The 19981-nt window shown below is 41.0% G+C and overlaps 1 protein-coding gene across 11 annotated transcripts in view; it reads left to right on the top strand.

Moving 5' to 3' along the window:
- The window catches only part of NPAS3 (neuronal PAS domain protein 3), a 630215-nt gene that overhangs the window by 403115 nt on the left and 207119 nt on the right, over positions 1–19981 (top strand). For all 11 annotated transcript variants that reach the window (XM_035109621.2, XM_060273003.1, XM_060272990.1 and 8 more), the window contains one exon: positions 7255–7344. In XM_035109621.2, the coding sequence (XP_034965512.1) occupies positions 7255–7344 (90 nt within the window). The remainder of the gene's footprint in view (positions 1–7254; positions 7345–19981) is intronic.

Below are 19981 nucleotides of genomic sequence, written 5' to 3'. Positions count from 1 at the left end.
TGAAGAGGGTCCATTGTAATAAGACAGGCATCCCCAAACTTTGGCCCTCCAGATGTTTTGGACTACAATTCCCATCATCCCTAACTACTGTTCCTCTTAGCTAGGGATCATGGGAGTTGTAGGCCAAAGCATCTGGAGGGCCAAAGTTTGGGGGTGCCTGTAATAAGAGATCCAATGGATAGAAATTTAGACTCTGAAAAAAGCCTGTGGAGGAATGTCAAAAATATAATCACAACACAATTGTTACCAATATTTGCTAGCCGTGCAAATACTGCATGTACATTTCCCCTACCCAGAACACCTTCATATCCATCACATAAGACTGTCAGTAAACATGAAGAGCATAGCTGCCAAGTTTTCCCTTTTCTCGCGAGGAAGCCTATTCAGCATAATGGAAAATCCCTGAAAAAAAGGGATAACTTGGCAGCTATGATGAAGAGTGCAATTAGTTTAAAGCTATTACTGTACTCTTTTTAATGTATTTCCATCATCACCGTGAGATATTGCTTAGCTGGTTAGAGCATGGCGCTAATAATGCCAAGGTTGCAGGTTTGGTCCCTGTATGGGGCAGCAGCATATTCCTGCATTGCTGGGGGTTGGACTAGATGATCCTCAGGATCCCTTCCAACTCTACAATTCTATGATTCCATCAGGGCTTTTTTTCATCTGAAATGCACTGGAACTCACTTCTGACACCTCTCAGGTGGGCACCATTGCTATTCATTGTTCGTGGTGAGTTCCAGCACCTCTTTTTCTAGAAAAATGACACTGCCAATAAATGGCAATTTATCTACAATATAAATGGTTCAAACACTTTCTCTGCTTCAGTCTCCTGTTTGTCTTCTACATTTTAGTTCAAAGATCACTATTCTTACTGCCATCCCAACAAATACGCATATTACGAGCCCTTGGAACTCTATCCAGAGATTTCTTCAAGCATGTAGTGTCTGTGCCTCTTTCTCTAAATCTGTGGCAACTATCTAAGGGCTCCAATTAACCCACCTTTCTTGGTGCCATCAGTCTTATCTTCCTTAGTTTCTCCAGCGTAAACTATACTGGCTATAGAACCTCCTGCAATGATCAATAATAAGCCATGTTTTCTGATGTGAGTGCACAGCAACCCCAACAAGCTTGAAAGTCATCACAGTAGTACCATCACAGTACTATTGGTTGGGATATCATCAGCTCCTGTCTCAGCAGGACCTTGTATCACCACTGTTTTGTTGATTTATTTGTCTGATGGTCTGGTACTGTATCAATGAAGGGGAGGTTATAAATGTGTTTAATAAATAAATAAATGAGCATTGTTATGCCCACAGCTTGTAGCACCAAGAACAGCAACATTCTCAGAGGGATAGCCATGTTAGTTTGTTGCAGCAAATCTTGCACAGGGGTGCTCATATCAAAATGACCAAATAGTGCAAAGATTAATAATTCCATGGCGGCCAGTCCAACTGGGGTGTAAATGGCTCCTATAATTAGCAGTGGATGAGTTCACAATTGGCCACTGATAATTTAACCGTTCTTACCGCTATGATGTCAAGGTTTGGAGAATCCAGCACCAGTATCTCAGGTACTATGGAAGAGTCTCCTAAGTTCAAAGTAAACCTCTTCCAAAAATCATTTTCAGTGTAAGAGGACTTCGTTCATTTTTGTACATCTGGTACATCACCATAGTTTTGCTACCTGTTAAAGCCCAATATAATCAGTTTCTTTGTTGGTTCGCATGCTGGCTCCCCCCCCCCAATTCTTCCTCTTTCATATTTTTTTCTTATCACTTGGTAAGATGCTTCTTTAATGGCCTTCTTACTGTATTTTAGTTATTTACAAAGTGAAAACACATTTATTTATTGCATTTTTGGAACTATGATCTTATTGGCAAAATGTTGGGATGAAGTATTGCCCTATTTCCTACTTAGCAACGGAAGAAAGGAGAACCATAGATACCAATGGACAAAATACAGACATTTTGGAATTGCCTTTTAAAGGTGTAGCACATTATAAAGACTTGCTGCTCTGCAACCTTCCTTAATTTCAGCCACAGTTATCTGGGAACTCCACAGAAATGGAACACACTAATGGTTGATAGGATTAAGTTTATACAACAGCAGTGCTTGATAGATTGCTCTCTAAATCTGGAAATGTTTTGAGTGTGTCTTTAACAAACTTTAAAGTTGACCCAAATGTCACTTGAAATTGCTCACCAGTAATTGATATTAGCATTCAAGGTTCCTGTGGCAATCATCTGAAAAGAAATTATGATAATTTTCAAAATAAACTACTTGCATGGTAAAAAATATTTTTGTTTGACTAAAATCTATGTAGATTTACATTTTTATTAATTCATAAATATAAATTGAAGATCCTTTCTTTAATATGACAACTTTACTGTTTGTTTTCCAATAAGTGGCTCATTCTGCTTCTGCCTCTTACATCAAAGAACTCTGAATACTTGCCAAAACCAGTTTCTTTTCATCATTGTGTTAGAAATTATTCAGGAAGCAAAGGAATAAAAACATTAAAACACACAGAGACTTATTGCTTCTGAAACAGAGTGAGATTACAGAAGACATTGTTTTCTCTAAGCATACACCAGTTGTTATTGTGTTATGATCACAACTGGAACTGATCTGATCATAGATGGAATAAAATGACATCCTTTGAAATAAATCACTGCTCTGTTTCTCTGATCCATCTGCATCAGGTGTGGCTACTCAAGTCATTTGTTGTTGTTTAGTCGTTTAGTCGTGTCCGACTCTTCGTGACCCCAAGTCATAGACCATTGTAATGGCGGGCTGGATAAGAAGCCAATAAACAGACTGAATTCTGGCCAAATGAAGGCCCCATGTGTGAGTGGTTTCTGGGTCCATGGTATAGGTCAGTTGCCTGTTTTCATGGGGGGTTGCACTCACTCTGAAGGGGTACTCTTGGATCCAGCTATGTCTCTTGAGACCCATGTGGCTTCAGTGACTAATAATGCCTTTGACCAGTCTTGGCTAATACATAATCTACAACTGTCCATGGACCCAGATAACTTAAGACACAGTGGTCAGGAATGCTCAAGATTAGACAAATCTCTCTGGGCCCTCACTTTAGGTTGGTAAGAAGCTGCAGCTGGTGCAAAATATAATTGCTAGTTTTCTAGGTGGAACAACCTATTACCAGCATGGAACAGCCCTGTTAAAGGAATTGTTTCAGCTGCCAATAAAGTCCTGGGCACTGGGTTACCTGAGAGGCTGGCCTTCTCTCTTTCAGACCTGCCCTGTCACCAAAGGTCGCATGTTCAATCCATCTCAAAGGAAGCATCATTTTGCATTTATGGATCCGCCCACCCTTCACTGAAATAAATGAGATGGGGGGAGTGTGTCCTCACTGATACTCATGGACCTAGTGTTTTGGATATCTGATAATGCAGGGCTCTGTTTCTCCTTCGTGCTGCAGTCAGGCTTGGTGGTTGGTGTGCTAAACTCGTGTCTGACCTCATTAATGGGCTTGATGCAGGTCACCAAACTGAATCTCAGTGCAGACAAGATAGAGACACTCTTAGAAGGTAATTGTCCTATCCAGATGGGTGAGGTGTAACCTGTTGCAAATGGGAGACACACTCAACTTGAAGGAGCAGATATGCAGCTTGGGGGTGCTCCTGGGTGGGCCAGCACTGTCTGCCAATTTGTTTTTGAGCGCTGGTTTTGACCTAAATAGCCATGCATGTCTTCTGATCCCAGTACCTTAAGGACCACTTTTTCTCATTTGGACACACATGGAACCTGAGATCAATATCTGAGACCCTGTGTACCCCAACCAAAATGATGGGCCTTGTCTGTGGCAACCCTCCAGTTGTGGAATGCCTTCCTGAGGGAGGCTTGCCTGATGCCAACTTGTCATCTTTCTGGCACCATTTTTATTCTCCCCGAAGTGGACACCATTAGTGGCCTGTTTTTGTTATTTTTAAAAAATAGTATTAATCCTTATGTGGGCAGGGTGGTTATTTTCATATTGTTGGGTGCCTTTTTTGAATGAACACTTTTAGTATATTTGCTTTGCTTTAATTGATTTTTCATCATATAGACACACGTGTGTGTTTGTGTGTGGTTGTTGTTGTTGTTGTAAATCACTTTGGGGCTCTTTCTGTGTGAAGTGATTCATAGATTGATTATATTGAATCGAAAGTCCCGGGATCAATCCCTGGTGTCTCCAGGCAGGGCTGGAAAAAGCTCCTTCCTGAAACCCCAGAGAATTGCTGTCAATCAAAGTAGACAATACTGAGCTAGATGGACCAGTGGTCTGACTCAGTACAAAGAAGCTTCCTATAGAACATGGAAGGCTTGATCAGTGTAGAAGAACAGAGAGGAAAAAGAAATTCACTAAACTAACATAGATCAGTGATGTTCAATCTTTTAAAAACTTGGAATTAATAAGGTGTCAAAAATACAGTATATCCTGCATTTTTAAAACTATTGCCCATCAATTAATGAGGAAAAATGTGTAGACAAAATATCTATTATCAAATGGATGGTGTATTGGGGTTTTGTTGCTTTTACCTTTCAAGGCAGCCGAGAGGTCTCTTCTTTCATTCTATAAATCATCTCTCCGGTGGTGAACATTCTGCAGCTTTCCCAAACCCCCATTACATCCTGGTTATTTCTTTAAAGTGAAGCAAATTTACTTTTAGAGCTTTTTCTAAAAGGCCTTCCTTTAAAAGCAGGATCTTCCCATGGGCATCTGGTTGGCCACTGTGAGAACAAGGTGGGCCTAGGACCTGATCCAGCATATCTTGAGGTCACTTGGTAGCCAGACTTCTGAATTCCTGCACTTGAAATTAAAGCCCGGGGGTAGGCTGCCTAAGGAAACTCTTCCCATGGGCTTTTTTTTCAGATCAGGAAGTACAGGCAGCTAGGGAGGCTGCAGAGGCCTGGAAGAATGTTTAATGGGAACACACACACTTACACAAACACACACACACAACCCATGGCTACCTCACAACAATAAGGTAAGTTCAATACTGCAGCAAACAAAATTATAAAGAAATTTTGAAGTGTGTTGCAAATGAGACGGAAAAATGGAATTTGCTTCTACAAACATTTGGATATTGAAGGACAGACTTTGGCACAGCACTACCTGGAATTAATCTCATGTGGTAACATCTTTCCATATCCTCTCTTTTGTCTATTAACTGTCTCCTCCCTCTTCTTTTTTGTAATGCACAAAATGGTGATGGCACATTATAGTTGCTCTGAAAACTTTTTAAGTAGTTGCATTACTCGGTGGTGAGTAAGTACATTAATGAAACAGGCAGCTGAGAATATGAATATATGTATTTGGTTCCTGAATGAAATGAACTCACTTGGTGCCATCTGTCCTCCCCGCTGCCACCCAATTCACATCAACCTGCAAACTTTGATTATTATTGCTACCACAGCATTGGAGAGAACTCCCTGCAGGTATCCACTAGACCTAAAACACTTCCAGGTGACAGATCTCTGAGAAACAGGGTTACAAAGGCTTTTTTTAGTAGCAATGCCACTGCAAATATGTGCAACAATGTCCCAGGTGCCAGGATCCCTGGGAAGTGTAGTTCCCAGAGCCCCAATGGCCCTGGTAAGAATGCAAGGAGCCCTGAACTCACTGGAACTCAGTTCTGGCATCTCTATTGTCATTTTAAGAGAACAAGGGAGGCTTTCATGGTGAGTTTGTGCTTGGCAGGTGGTTGGACTGGATGGCCCTTGTGGTCTCTTCCAACTCTATGATTCTATGAGTTCTGGCACATACTTTTCTAGAAAAGTAGCATGGCCTGCAACCATCACACCTGAGATACTGTTGGTGTAGCATTCTCGGCTCTGTTGTGAAGCCTCTCCATAGGAACCTTGATTCCCTTTGCTGTTAGTGCTGGCCAGTGCTCCCCCCCCCCCAAAAAAAAACATGTTTATGGGTACTCTCATTTTCATACTCATATTGAAATACTGCCCCTCAGTGAGGCCAAACTTGGATTCACAAAATGTTTAGGAGTATGCGTGCCCCCAGAAGAAAAAAAAGCACTGGTGCTGGCTATACAGTGGTACCTCGGGTTAAGAACTTAATTCGTTCTGGAGGTCCATTCTTAACCTGAAACTGTTCTTAACCTGAGGTACCACTTTAGCTAATGGGCCCTCCCACTGCTGCTGCGCTGCCGGCACGTGATTTCTGTTCTCATCCTGAAGCAAAGTTCTTAACCCAAAGTACTATTTCTGGGTTAGCGGAGTCTGTAACTTGAAGCACCTGTAACCTGAAGCGTCTGTAATCTGAGTTACCACTGTATTTTGGGGAAAATGCAGGATTGGTGGAAAGCACCTTGCAGTGTTGAAGGAGGCTCGGGTGCTCCTGGACAGCAAGACAGAGGCTGCACCATAGAACTGGAAGGAATAGAGTTGGAAGGGATCCCAAGGGTAATATAGTCCAACCCTCTGCAATGCAGGAATCACACTACAGGGTCCGTGATGGATGACCATCTTTTAAAAAACCTCCATCAGTGTTCCTGATAATTTAATTAAGTCCACAATAGGTCCCAAACTTTGCTGTGGGTTCCGGAATGGATTCCCCCCTCCCCCCAATTCTGTATTTAGGAGAGGGTTCACCTAAGTTGCATGGATGACAAACTATCACCTTAAGACAAATGCAGTAAATAATAAAAATAAGTATATTCCTGATGAATATGTATAGATTCAATGTGCTGTGATGTGGTATTTCAGTTAGGAATAAGGCCTTTTGTTTGTTCATTGATTATATGTTTCAGGTGGCTTTCAAAAATGTGTATATAACATGTTCTTTAATAATATATTTTGGCAACCATATATCTAAAGCCTTACACCTGCCAGAATATAATTTATAAACGTACAAGCTGACATTGAAGAGATTAAATTCACAATATTTCTATGGTCTCCAGGTGTGAACATATTTGACAGTAATCTGTTGATTGGTTTTGTTTATGCTCACACAAAAATGTGTGTGGGTGAATTTGTGAATGAAGAGGAGGCCCGTAATCCTCTGTTAATTAGCAAATTTCTGCAATCCACAGTGTTCTTCTCATCTCCATTTTTCTGCAAGGAAACTCCTTTCATTTCTGCACTGAACAGAAATAAAGTGTTAAGAATGGCAATGTATGTTAATTTCAATATTTCCATAATGAGAATAGAGTGAATGTGTGATGTCTATGCTTTATCTGTTAGTGAAATATATCCCCATATAACAAACTTCTCACTTTTTTTTCTTATTTTGCAGTCACTGGATGGATTTGTATTTGCACTAAATCAAGAGGGGAAATTTTTGTACATTTCGGAAACCGTCTCCATCTACCTAGGCCTATCCCAAGTAAGTAGACCATTTAATGGCACAAGTTCCACTCCTGTGCTCAGCAATCTATTTGGCAACATTTCACATGTTATTGAATTTATACTTTAATGACTGTGTTTTATCCACCCTAGAAAATCATTGAGAAATGTGAGTTGGTATAGAATGTTCAAATGGATTGTTTAAAAAAAAAAAATCCCGAGCTTGGGGAAAACTTTTTCTGCCCACTAAGGATCATTATTAATTTATTGAGAACAAATGAAGTTTCTTTTCTCAATTGTTTTGAACTTTAAACCTCAGTACCTGGTAGGAAAGGGACACACTAATAGTACTTCCCTTGTGTCCTATTACTGGATGTTTATGGAGTACCCTGCATTATCCAGGGAGCTGACACAATGACAGGGAGTCATTTGGAGTCAAGAAATGCTGAAAGAGACCATTAAAATGACTCGCAGGGAGGGTTTCAACAAGGACACATTCTGCTGCTTCCGCACATGTTCCGTCAATCTGCAGAGGACATTTTTTTCATATAGCACTTGTAGTTTAATTATTGTTGTTCCATTACTGACATATTTTGAAATCTAAGATTATAGGGGGATATTACTTTTTGTTTCATCTCGAATGGCTGAGCTCTCAGTAGCATTTGCTACATGGTATACCGGAATCGTCCTGATATGATTCTGGGAGACTCTGGGAGACTTCTTGAACAATGAGTCGCAAAGTAGGATGCTATGCCTCTTGTTTAGCCACCCTTGAGGAACTCTACAGTTGTACTAATGCTTGTGTCTTATTGTTTGGAATGGGGCACCCACCTTGCATTTCTTGCCGTCCTTGTTAGGAGACCCTTCTCAGGACTAGAACTTTTTAATAACGTCGTTATTTCGTTGCACCTAAACTAAGCTGAAAGTGGTGACCTGAAGTAATGAAAAGGGATAGCCAAATAATTGGTGTGGCAGGGAAAAAAAATTCAAATAGTGTTTGAGACAATGGAATTGCAGCCATTAACTCCTAAAAGAAAATGGTGGTATTTATGTAGTACACATTAATTATGTGTTTATACTAGTTATATGGAAGTTCTGTAAAACAAAACAAGAAAACGGGGGGCGGGGGATGAGGGTTTGTTAATTCAATATTGGTATTGAATTTTCCTGAAGTCCTGTTTTGTAATGAATTAAAAATCTCTTCTTTGGCCTGTTTAGAAACCAACATCAGAAGTTTCATATTTCATAACAAAGCCACGTGGTTGTTAATGCACTTTTTAAATTAAAAATCACACAGGATTGTAATGTTTATTATTGTCTTGTGTTCATATTAACATGTTTTATGCATGGTGTCTAACAAAGTTTAATAAACCAGCAAAGAAGAAGGATGAATAATTAGTTTAAACAGGTAAATGCTAATTAGGGAACTCCGGAAAGGCATCCATTATACACTAGCTTAAAACAAATTTTACAGCCCTGGTTAGTAGAGTAATCCAAATTCTGTCAAGGCAACTGCATTTTCTGTAATTGAGATGTGTATGTTTGCTTTGCATAACAGATGGCTCTGTATGCTTAGACTGATAGCTAGGAAAATAATAATTGCATTATTCCAGCCAAAAGAATATTAGCTCTTGGGTTGGGGCCATTTCAGGCAGTCCTCCTGCCAGCACAGCATATGCACATATATGGATTCGATTTTCAAGGAAATTGATGCATCTGGAATAGTGTGGCCATCTGAAATATCATCTGTTCAAGGAAAAAGTTGGCTTTAACCCTGTCCTAGTCCTTGTTAAAGCATTCTTCTATGCTCAGCAGCAGCAGCAGTCATCAGACATTATTAGGCTACATACAGACTTCTTCGTTCAGCGTCTAGACTTAAAGGATAGGTTTCTGATTTTCTGATTATAAATAGTAAGTCTGAACATTGCATACTGCCAAGCATGCAAAAAGAAACACCTCTTTGTTATTAATCAGTGCATTAGTCAAAAATATACGATTACAAAAAGATTGTGCCCATTATTACTGCTAGATCAAGTGAAATCGGCTTGCTGAGCTCAAATACTTTGGTTGGGAAAGTGAAAAGCAAAACACAGTGTACTCATAAAGCGCTGTAAACCAATACGATGTTTTCTAAGGGCACGTCCATAGTTGACCATTTCAGAGTGTTACAAAAGCATATTAGCTTTTGTGAAACAGTCCTGCAATCCCTAATCCAAAGGCAATAACATGATATTCAATTCAGATGTAAGAGATGTGTCTTCTGCAGTGGGGAATAGTCAACATGTTCCCAGGTCGTCCATTCTTCAAAAAGTATAGAGGATGTGTACACACCAGCATGCTGTACACAGACTGCCAAAGCAGAGTAACTGAAGCTCATTGCTCTCAACACAGAATTTCAAAGCTTCTTGTCCTTAGCCACACCTGCAGCTAAAATCGGCCGCTGAGATATGAAAACTTGCTGCTGAAAGGGTTTATATTCACACTCGAGACCAGTCAGTAAGCTGGTGTTAGGGTCAAAGCATGGAATCAGCTAGGGAATGAGGGGTATAATTAATTTTCTCCTTTTATTGCAATTCCCCCGCACCCTTTGGTCCCTCAAGTACCCTGCCCCTAGTGTATCTGGGAATAATTTAACTAAGAGTAAAAAAAGGGGGGGGGGATACAAAAAAAATATTGAGGGCCTATCATTAGGTATGTCACAGATACTAGCCAGCAGGTGCCCATGAGACTTGCACAACTGCATTCCAAGCAACAGATGGCATTCATACGGCTAACTGCAGGAAATAATTGCATTCTCCCAGCAGTATAGTGTGCTTACTATGGTACGTACTTGGTGAATAAGTAAATGTTCCTGGGGTGGGCTACTTTTTTGAGGTAGGATCTCCAGTCCGGTGCAACAAATGAGTGGCGGCAGATGAGCTCCTCCAGCTTGCATTTGGATTGGCGCTGAAATAAGCCCCAAACCAGAAAAATAGCTAACTTATTTCCAGTCCTATATAAATGTGCTCCTTTGTCTTGTTCTCAAGCATAAACCTCCTCCTTCACTCCCACTGCATTGACCAGGGTGAAGCAGCAGTATAACTCTGGCAGCAAACTATCACAGCTTGCTGGGAGAATGAAGGAACAGAGTAGGTCTCTCCCATCTTTGTAGAAGATCTTTGGGAAGAAAGTAGAGGAGGGGGCTTGGTAATGTGGGTTGGGTAGAGGTAAAGGGTAAAGGGACCCCTGACCATTAGGTCCAGTCGTGACCGACTCTGGGGTTGCGGCACTTATCTTGCTTTACTGGCTGAGGGAGCCGGCGTACAGCTTCCAGGTCATGTGGCCAGCATGACTAAGCCGCTTCTGGTGAACCAGCACACAGAAACACTGTTTACCTTCCCACTGTAGCAGTACCTATTTATCTACTTGCACTTTGACATGCTTTCGAACTGCTAGGTTGGCAGGAGCTGGGACCGAGCAACGGGAGCTCACCCTGTCGCAGGGATTCGAACCGCCGACCTTCTGATCGGCAAGCCCTAGGCTCTGTGGTTTAACCCACAGTGCCACCCGCGTGGGTTGGGTAGAGAGGGATTATTTTCTAGCTTGGATTAAAAACTGAGCCAGAAAAGAATGCAGGAATCATAATTCTCACCACTTATTTGAGTAAGCAATACAAATATCTGAGAGACTTACTTCAGAGCCCACAAATATAAGTCCTGCTAACATCTCTATAAATGAGCAACAGATGCACATTTATCGTACTGTAATATACTAGCAATGTGCCAGTCATTTAGAAAGGGGCAGTCAATACCAGAAATGGCATTGTTAGGGGACAGCAGTTCTTGTTGACACAACCCCCTTGTACATTTCATCTGAGGTTATGTTGAAGGAGATTGTGTTCCCTCAGCATTGTGTTGGTTCATGTGCAGTATTTTATATTAGAATATTATCCTGCAGATAAAAATCCGTCGAGATACTTCTTCTTTTTTTAAAAAAAAAGAGTTTGGAAAAGAAAAGTGGGTGAAAATATTTCAAATAAATAAATGTTATAGATACTTACGTTCTAGTTCTGTAAACCAAAGGGAGATGCTCCCTTTTCCTCTTGAGGCCAAAGATTACCATTCCAAGTAGTCTTTTCAGCAGTCTTGGAAAAGCTATGAAATGTTACAGATTCTTCACTAAGGGTGGCAAAATAGAAACTGCAATCATCCACACTAAATTAAGCATTCAAAAGCTTTATTTACCACAAAGAGCAGCAGCAGAAATAGCTATGCAAACAATTCTCCCTCTAGAAAGGAAATGCTAATGTTTCACTGTGGTGATCGCAAAATTGTTCAAAGCGTGGAAGTCATTGTAGTAGGTTGTTATGTTATTGAATCCTAGTTTGTGATAAAGGTGCCAAGATCAAGCATTAATAGGATATATATACACATGAGATGTCTTGCCTCCAATTCTTTATGTTCTCCCCATTGCTATCAGATAAACATTGTTGGGTTCGTGCCATGAGCTGGCAGAGGTTGTGTTTGTGTTGAATAAACCTTGTGACACTCTGAGAGTTTACACATTCAGTATTGTTGGATTTGAGAATGATGCATAAGATTTATTTTTATTTTTTTAGCGCCTAACGTATATTTGATTATCATCTCCGTAGATTTGGTTTTGTTGCTCAGCGAGTGATTAGATAGTATGTCTGCTTTCAGACCTGCAGCCATTTACTTGCTGTGGCAGAAAAGGAGAGGGTTAACGTTTCTGTCATGTGACTGGAAGCACAGGCTTTAAAAAATGGATGTGATGTGCATGAGCAATTTGAAAGAAATATTACCAAAATATTTATTTTGGGGATGTATGAGTAAGTGTAGGAATGTTGATCACAGAATTGATTGTGTTGAAATTGGTGAATGTTGATCGGTTTTCCTCACATCATAATGTAAACGTGTTGCAAATAGGTACCAGTACATGATTGGGACATTGTCTGCTCAAACATATTCTCTAACTCTTCACCATCACTGCCTCCCCTACAACATCTGCCACCTAAGTCAGATCAGAAAATAGCCCCGCCCCACCCCAAAAGAGAGAGACTGATTTAAATGAACTAGCTTCCAATTAATATTCTCCTTTGGTTAACTGTTGTTTGACTCCTTCAGTTCAAGAAGACCTCATTCAAGAAGACCTTAAAAATTATCTTTTTTGCTCATGTCTGTCCTTGGGAAAATTTTGGTGCTCTAATTTGGTATCTTTCATGTATCTGTTTGTCTATATCCACTCAGTGTTTCATACTGTGTATGTGTTTACTTCTTTCTGTACAGAGCTGGCCCTATCATTAGACAGAGTGAGAGAGCTGACTTAGGTGGCAGATGTTGTAGGGCAGGCAGTGATGGTGAAGTTTTAGAGAACAGAGCTTTGTGTACTACATAGCGTGCCCTGCAATCTCTAAGCTAGCTTGCTGCGCACAGGTGAAAGATACTGTTTCACCACAAATAAAATTAAACTATAATCACTGTCTTGTCCTCAGGTACCAAATGTCTTGAGCTGTCCCTGTCTCTCACTTTGTGGGGGCTTGGCCCTGAAAAGTAACTAATAAATAACTGAAGTAAATAAATTAAACCATACCGTTGTGAGGATCAGGAACCAAGTAAAGCATGCTGCCAGAGAAAACATGGCAAAGGAATCAAAGTCTTTGATGAAACTTCTGCAACTTCTTTGGAACAAGTTGTGGATACACAGGAAGCATTAACTGCTGTGGGATATATCTTTTAGAAACACCCTGCAGCAAAACTGCTGCACTCAAGTCAAAGACAGGAGCATAGGAAGCTGTCTTTTTCTGAGTCAGCCAGTTGGTTGAGCTGGTTTCCGAAGGTTTCAGCCAGTCTTTTTCAACTCTTATCTGGATCTTGGACCTTTAGCACAAAAAGGCTGTGCTTCATTTAAGCTACAGTCTTTCCCCCACATTTTCCTAGAGAATCTTAAAAAGGTTGCAGTCATGGACAGAAGCCTTATTCCTCCCCCCCCCCCCGCCACACCAACTGAAAGGTCTTCTATATACTGCATGGCGGTCAGCTAGCCTGCTGCTAGTGCAAGACTAGAGACCTTGCTGCTGTATTCTTCTGTTCTGTATCTAACTTTGCATCTCTCCCTCCTGATCACATCCCAAACAGCCTTGATCTCCCTGTTGTGTTGCGTTTTTGAAATGCTGGCAGCCTTTTGTTTTGGCAAGCCTCCATGGGAAAGCTCAACTGCTTGGAGTGCTGATCAAGAGCATCTCTCTCTCTCTCTCTCTCTCTCTCTCTCTCTCTCTCTCTCTCTCTCTCTCTCTCTCTCTCTCTCTCTCTCTCATATGCACTCCTGTCTTACATACTTGGTGTATGGTTGGTACCCAAAAACAAGGTCCTATGAAATTAAATGTGATATATATTCAAAAGAGTAATTATCCAGGCCATTGAACTGCAATGCCATTTATTCTACAGAACACCATTCCACTTGTAAAGTGATTTGATCTGTTAACTTGGGCCAAGATGCTAACACCATTTTCTTGGACCTTGGTAGTTCCTTCCAATTCTACAGTTCTATGATAGGGTAGGGCTGCCATATACCAAGATTTTCCCGGACATTACCAGGGTTTCAAAGGCGGAATCGACATCCAGGGGGGATTTTACGAAAGGTATCGCTTGTAGGGTATCCTGGTTTCTACTTTTTGAAATATGGCAACCCTAAGATAGGGGAAAAACCTTTCTGCTCTTCTGCACAGGTTGTTTGCCCTCATCCAATCCTATATAGCCTCCAGGCACTAATTCAGACAGGTCTACTAGGGTTGCCATATGTCCGGGAATTCCTGGACATGTCCTCTTTTTGAGGGGTCCTACATGCCCATCTGGGAGGAATTTTACATTTTAAAGCAAATGTCCTGGATTTGGGATTTAAAAAGAACTCTGGCATGGGCTCCACGGTGTCCCTAAAAAAGCTCAACATTTTTTGTGTCAGGATTTTTACCTCCTGAAATATGGCAACCCGGGGCAGTCTCGAGCAGGTCGCGTGCCCTGGCACTGAGGGGCACTGAGGGGCAGAGATCGCTCCGTCGCCCCCGCCCTCGCAATGCGCAGCATGGCTTCCGCCCTGCCTACCGGCCCAGCGCCCTGGCGCCCTGCGCCACCGGGACTCTACCTAGAGCCGGCCCTGATGGCAACCCTAATATAGGCCAAAGGAAACCCACAGAGCAATGGATATAACTTGTGTGACTTTTGTTGCCTATATTGGTTAACAGACTCACTTATCCTGGGTTATAGAGTGGTGAACCTATGGTTTTGCTTACGGTTGCTGTCTCACTTTTGATTCACTTCAACTTCGTTGTTCCCGCAAGGGGACAATGACAATAAAGATATCTTATCTTAACTTGTCTGTCACACTCCCTGAATACGTGGAAACATCTTGAGGTGACTTATTCCCAGCCTTGTGTATAGAGAGACCCATTGGTATGAAACTAGCCTCCTCCTCTAGCTCTGGATTTTAGTTTATTGATTATTATGATTTTTGATGATCCTCAGGGTCCCAATTCTGTATGAAATAGATTTTTTTTACTGTTTTTTACTGACAATTCCATGGTTTTATTCTTTTTTGTAAACCACTTTTAAGTTGTTGTTGTTTTACAATCAAGCAGTATATAAATGTTATTAAATAAATAAATGAGAGCCTTTGGCTTTTCAAATTAGACAAATTCACAGAGAATAATGCCATCAATGACTATTGACCTCAATATCCATGCTTTACCTAGCAGTATGCCTTTGAATACCAGTTGCTGAGAATCAGAAATAATAATGTAATAATAATAATAATAATAAATTTATTATTATTATTAATACCCCACCCATCTGGCTGGGTTCCCCCAGCCACTCTGGGTGACTCCCAACAGAATAAAAAAGTGATAAAATATCAAACATTAAAAACTTCTCTAAACAGGGTTGCCTTCAGATGTCTTCTAAAAGTCAGATAGTTGTTTATTTCCTTGACATCTAATGGAAGGGCATTCCACAGGGCAGGCGCCACTACCAAGAAGGCCCTCTGCTTGGTTCCCTGTAACTTCGCTTCTCGCATTGAGGGAACTGCCAGAAGGCCCTTGGCGCTGGACCTCAATGGGGGTGGAGATGCCCCTTCAGGTATACAGGGCCAGGGCCATTTAGGGCTTTAAAGGTCAGGCCCTGCTTTGAAGCTTCCCATGAACATCTTGTTGGCTATCGTGAGAACAAGATCCTGGACAAAATGGGCCTTGGGCTTGATCCAACAGGGCTGCTCTTACGATGCTATGTTCTTAAGTGAGTTCTTAATTGATCACCTGAACACTCCTCTCTATTTTGCAAGCCGAAATTCTCACCTTAAAATGCAATGCTGCCCTTGTATCCAGTTACCCAGGACACATAAAGGGTTGCAAATTGTCCTTTTAAAAAAAATCTTGCTAAAAAGGGAACAGTACAGCTGCAGACATAATAAGAGCTAATAGAGGTGAAGGGGAATAAAGGATAAGTTGTTGTTTAGGCTGTGTCCTTTTAAGAGCAAAATAAGTGAAAGTGAACCGGTATATTTATGTACTTTGCTTGTACCATAATGTAACCAAGCTTTGAACGTTGGATTTCTAAGTATTTGTCCTAAGGAATGGCAAATAAAATTAGAGCAACAGCACACAAGAACAAGGTCAAATAAATGACAGTGCTCAGTCTATTTGTGAAGCTATTCTGAAAGGGAACCAGGGTGCCAAATGTGCTTTATTTGAATAATAAAGAAGAATTAGATTCCCCTGATAACTTGGCCAAGGGCCAATAAATCATTGGAGGTTAAGGATGCTTTGCAACTGCTATGTAATTCCATTGCTTTTCCGAAGCTTTGACAACTATGCCCCACCTGTTTTTTTATGCAAATGAAGTTGAGGCTAGTACCTGCTTATTGCATTAGTTTATGCTACATTTGGTTAAAATATATTTTCACGGAAATGTTGGCATTTGCATTCTTTTTGTGTGCGCCAACCCAATTTCCTATTTTAAAAAATACAGCTTTTTGATGGGGAGAGCTATCTAGTATATTTTTAAAGCCTCATAATGAGAGCACTAAAACAAACAAACCTTACTACAGCCTTTTTCTTTCTTTTTTTGCAACACAATAAATTTGAACGCCACACGCCTGAGTAATGAGTATTCATTAAATTAATCCACCAGTATTGATAGCTTTTCATAGACATTTGACCTCATTTAAGAATAAACATTAAATAAACATTATATAATTAAACATAAAATATGATTCTCTGTAGTCATATGGCTCCAAGGAAGATTTTTTTAAAAAAATAACAGCAGCAAACAAACACAGAATTAAAGTATTTATTAGAAAGGGGGAAACCCTTTTAAAATATAAATGCACTGAAGGATTGGGGGACCACAGAGAAAACAGAAGTATCAAAATAATTCAGAAACAGTACAAGTTACAGTGGCACATTATCAATTTACAACATTTAAATTGATAAATGCTTGGTGGTGGAAGGCCTACAAGGGCACTTTGAAAAGCAAATAGCGACCTGGTGAAGAAATTGATTTCCCCCCCTGAAAATGACTGCATGATGCATCATTTGACTGCATGCTGTCCAAGTGCTTGACAGAGATAATCTCAGCAATCCCACGGGTGACCTTATCGTTCTCACCAGGGCAACTTTGTCTAGGTTCTGACTTTGTGCATGTCAAGGTTTCTCCAGGCAGGATCCTAAGGGGGGAAAAGTTCCTCTGTTCGATCCAGATATCGAACCACTCTTCAAGGCACCCTCCTCCGCTATCTCCCCCTCCCCCAGAAAGGCAGGCTTGTTTCTTTTCTTCATAATTATGAATGAATGGAACAAGAGAATATATCTGCAGACACAGTATCTTTGCTGAAACCATTATTGTCTCTTCGGTATAGTTCAGCACAGATCTTAAAGGAGAAAAAGATACCTGCCATTAGAGGTTATCAGACACAGCTGAAAAGCTCCAAAGCATATTACAGTCTTCTGAATAATAGAAATATGCCATCTGCCTTAGTTCGTTCTTATGCCCAGAATTCCTGACAGTACCTCAGGTAGGATTCTGTTGTCTCTGCAGCACTCGGCTTGATCGCTTAATCAGCCACCCCCTCTCACCTTCCCCCAATTAAAATGTGCCTTTTCTCCCACAGTAACTTTTTAAGGCAACTGACGTACAAGTGACACAAGGCATAAGCATCAACATCTGCATAATTTTGCATAGGCAACCTGTAAACAACCTTCACTTTGTCCGTCATGTGATCCGAAACGTTTTGCTTCTGAAGCAACGCTGCCGGTCACCCATTCTCCATCGCACCTTGGCACAGCTATATAAATCACTCAAATGCAGCACCCAGTTTGGGTGGAGATTACCTTTTAAGAGTTAATCACTGTGTGCTGTTTTGCTGCTTGTCACATTTGCGGAGATGCTGCAAATTGTATTCTCTTTTTTGATACCTCCCAAAGCTCATTACCCACTGTCTTAGACACCTACAATTCACCATAGTCACCCTCTTTTCCCTCCTTCTTTCATCTACAACATTAATTCTGAGTGAACAAGACGTGCTTCCCTGCTTTTGACAAGATTTGCTGCGGTCTCAAGCGACAAAAACCCAACACTCATTCCGGATTCAGAAAGTAGGATTTATAACAGCATTTTAATTTAATGTTGGATGTCGAACATATAAAGAGATCACAGTAGTACTAGAGCTGAAAATTGATGCCTTTTTTATTAGTGTCCTCTCAGAAGTGGGTGAGCCGCTGTTTGTGCAGTGGAGCACAGAGCACCACAGTCAGATGAATGAGGATATGCTATCTGCAAGGAATCATATTTCAAACCACTGCCTACTTCTATTGATGTGCTCAGAGTTGAAAGGTTATGCTAGTAAATGCCATCTGAATTCCCAGCATTCGGAATCTGTGGAATAATCCACTGGCTGTCACTTTGTAGCCAGTGCAAACACAATGCACGTTGCTTGTTTTACTTTTATTTTATTTTATATTGGTAAACTCGAAATTAGCTTCTTGCGACTGATCGCCTTGCCTTGCTTATTTTCCCTCTGTGTGTCTATATGGTGCCTGGAATATTGCTTTAAATGTTCTGCAGAATAGGCAGAAATAGGTATGACTGAGGGTGCTAAGGGAATCCAGAATATTGTTTTACATGAGACTCATGTCTTCCTTATTTGTTCTTTGGAACATATTTTACCAGCCATTGAGGCTGAAACACTGAAATGCTTTATGCAGAGGGGAGTCACTAGTTGTAATGAATTGTGCAAATTCTTAGAGTAATAAAACACAGCCTTATAGTGTTACCATTTGATGGCTGGAAACTATTTTCCTGTTCTGTAATAATTCCAGCTATGAAATGTTAGAAAGAAGGGTGTTGCAAGGACATTCCCCCCTCCCTACTGCTTACAGTTTCCCATAATAGGAAGAGAACGGAAATGTTACTAACAGATTATTTTCTTCAGGAAAATATGTGTGTCTGTATGTCCCTGTGTTTATTTTAAGGAAATGTGTTCTAGTGTCAGTCATGGGTCTCAGGACATTTATATGGAAGTAAGCTGCATTAGAGGGACCCAGGTGGCGCTGTGGTTAAACCACTGAGCCTAGGGCTTGCTGATCAGAAGGTCGGCGGTTCGAATCCCTGTGACGGGGTGAGCTCCCGTTGCTTGGTCCCAGCTCCTGCCCACCTAGCAGTTCGAAAGCACATCAAAATGCAAGTAGGTAAATAGGAACCGCTACAGCGGGAAGGTAAACGGCGTTTCCATGTGCTGCTCTGGTTTGCCAGAAGCGGCTTTGTCATGCTGGCCACATGACCTGGAAGCTATACGCCGGCTCCCTCGGCCAATAATGCGAGATGAGCGCGCAACCCCAGAGTCGGTCACGACTGGACCTAATGGTCAGGGGTCCCTTTACCCTTTACCTTTAAGCTGCATTAGAAGCTGTGAGATTTACTTCTGTGTAAAGGTTGCAGCCCAGAACTCTGAACCTGACTGACCACAGGAGACAACACAGTACTGTCCTTTGGGAGGACAGGTGAGATATAAACAAACAAATAATTGTGCTTCTTATGTAGCTGAAAGTGTGGCTTATGGTACTTCTCTGCCACTAGCCATCCAGCAGAATGTTTTTGAGTGGTGAATAAGCTCATCTGGCAGCAAGAGCATTGCTCTAATACAGCAGTTCTCAAACTTTTCTCTGAACCCACTTTCTGAATAAAAATTTGCTCGTGCCACACTGATTTTTATTTTATTTTTTTATAAGAAATACACAGGAAAACAAAGAAACAACTCCTGGCAGTGCATGATTTATAACACAGAACCCAACTATTTTATGAAAAATTAGTTTGATACTACAAAATACCATACCACAATGGAATGTTTTAACATTTCTTTGATTGTCCTTGAATTTTCCCGCCACTCTTGCCCATCTTCTCATGCCACACCAGTGTGGTGTGACACACCCTTTGGGAACCACTGTTCTTAATAAACCAAATATAAGAGGGTATAGCCCTCTTATTTGTTGCTTTTTATGCTAGTAGCCTCAGATTCAGTCTCCTTGTTTGAAAATTACTGCATTCTTCCACAGTGGGGCTTTGTTCAGTACTATTGAAAAGGAGAGACTTTAAGTATATGCAGTAATCCTCACCACGATACTGTGACCCCAGAAA

This window comes from Zootoca vivipara, chromosome 1, assembly GCF_963506605.1.
Source record: "Zootoca vivipara chromosome 1, rZooViv1.1, whole genome shotgun sequence".
Taxonomy (NCBI): Eukaryota; Metazoa; Chordata; class Lepidosauria; order Squamata; family Lacertidae; genus Zootoca; species Zootoca vivipara.
This window is presented reverse-complemented; position numbering and strand designations above follow the sequence as displayed.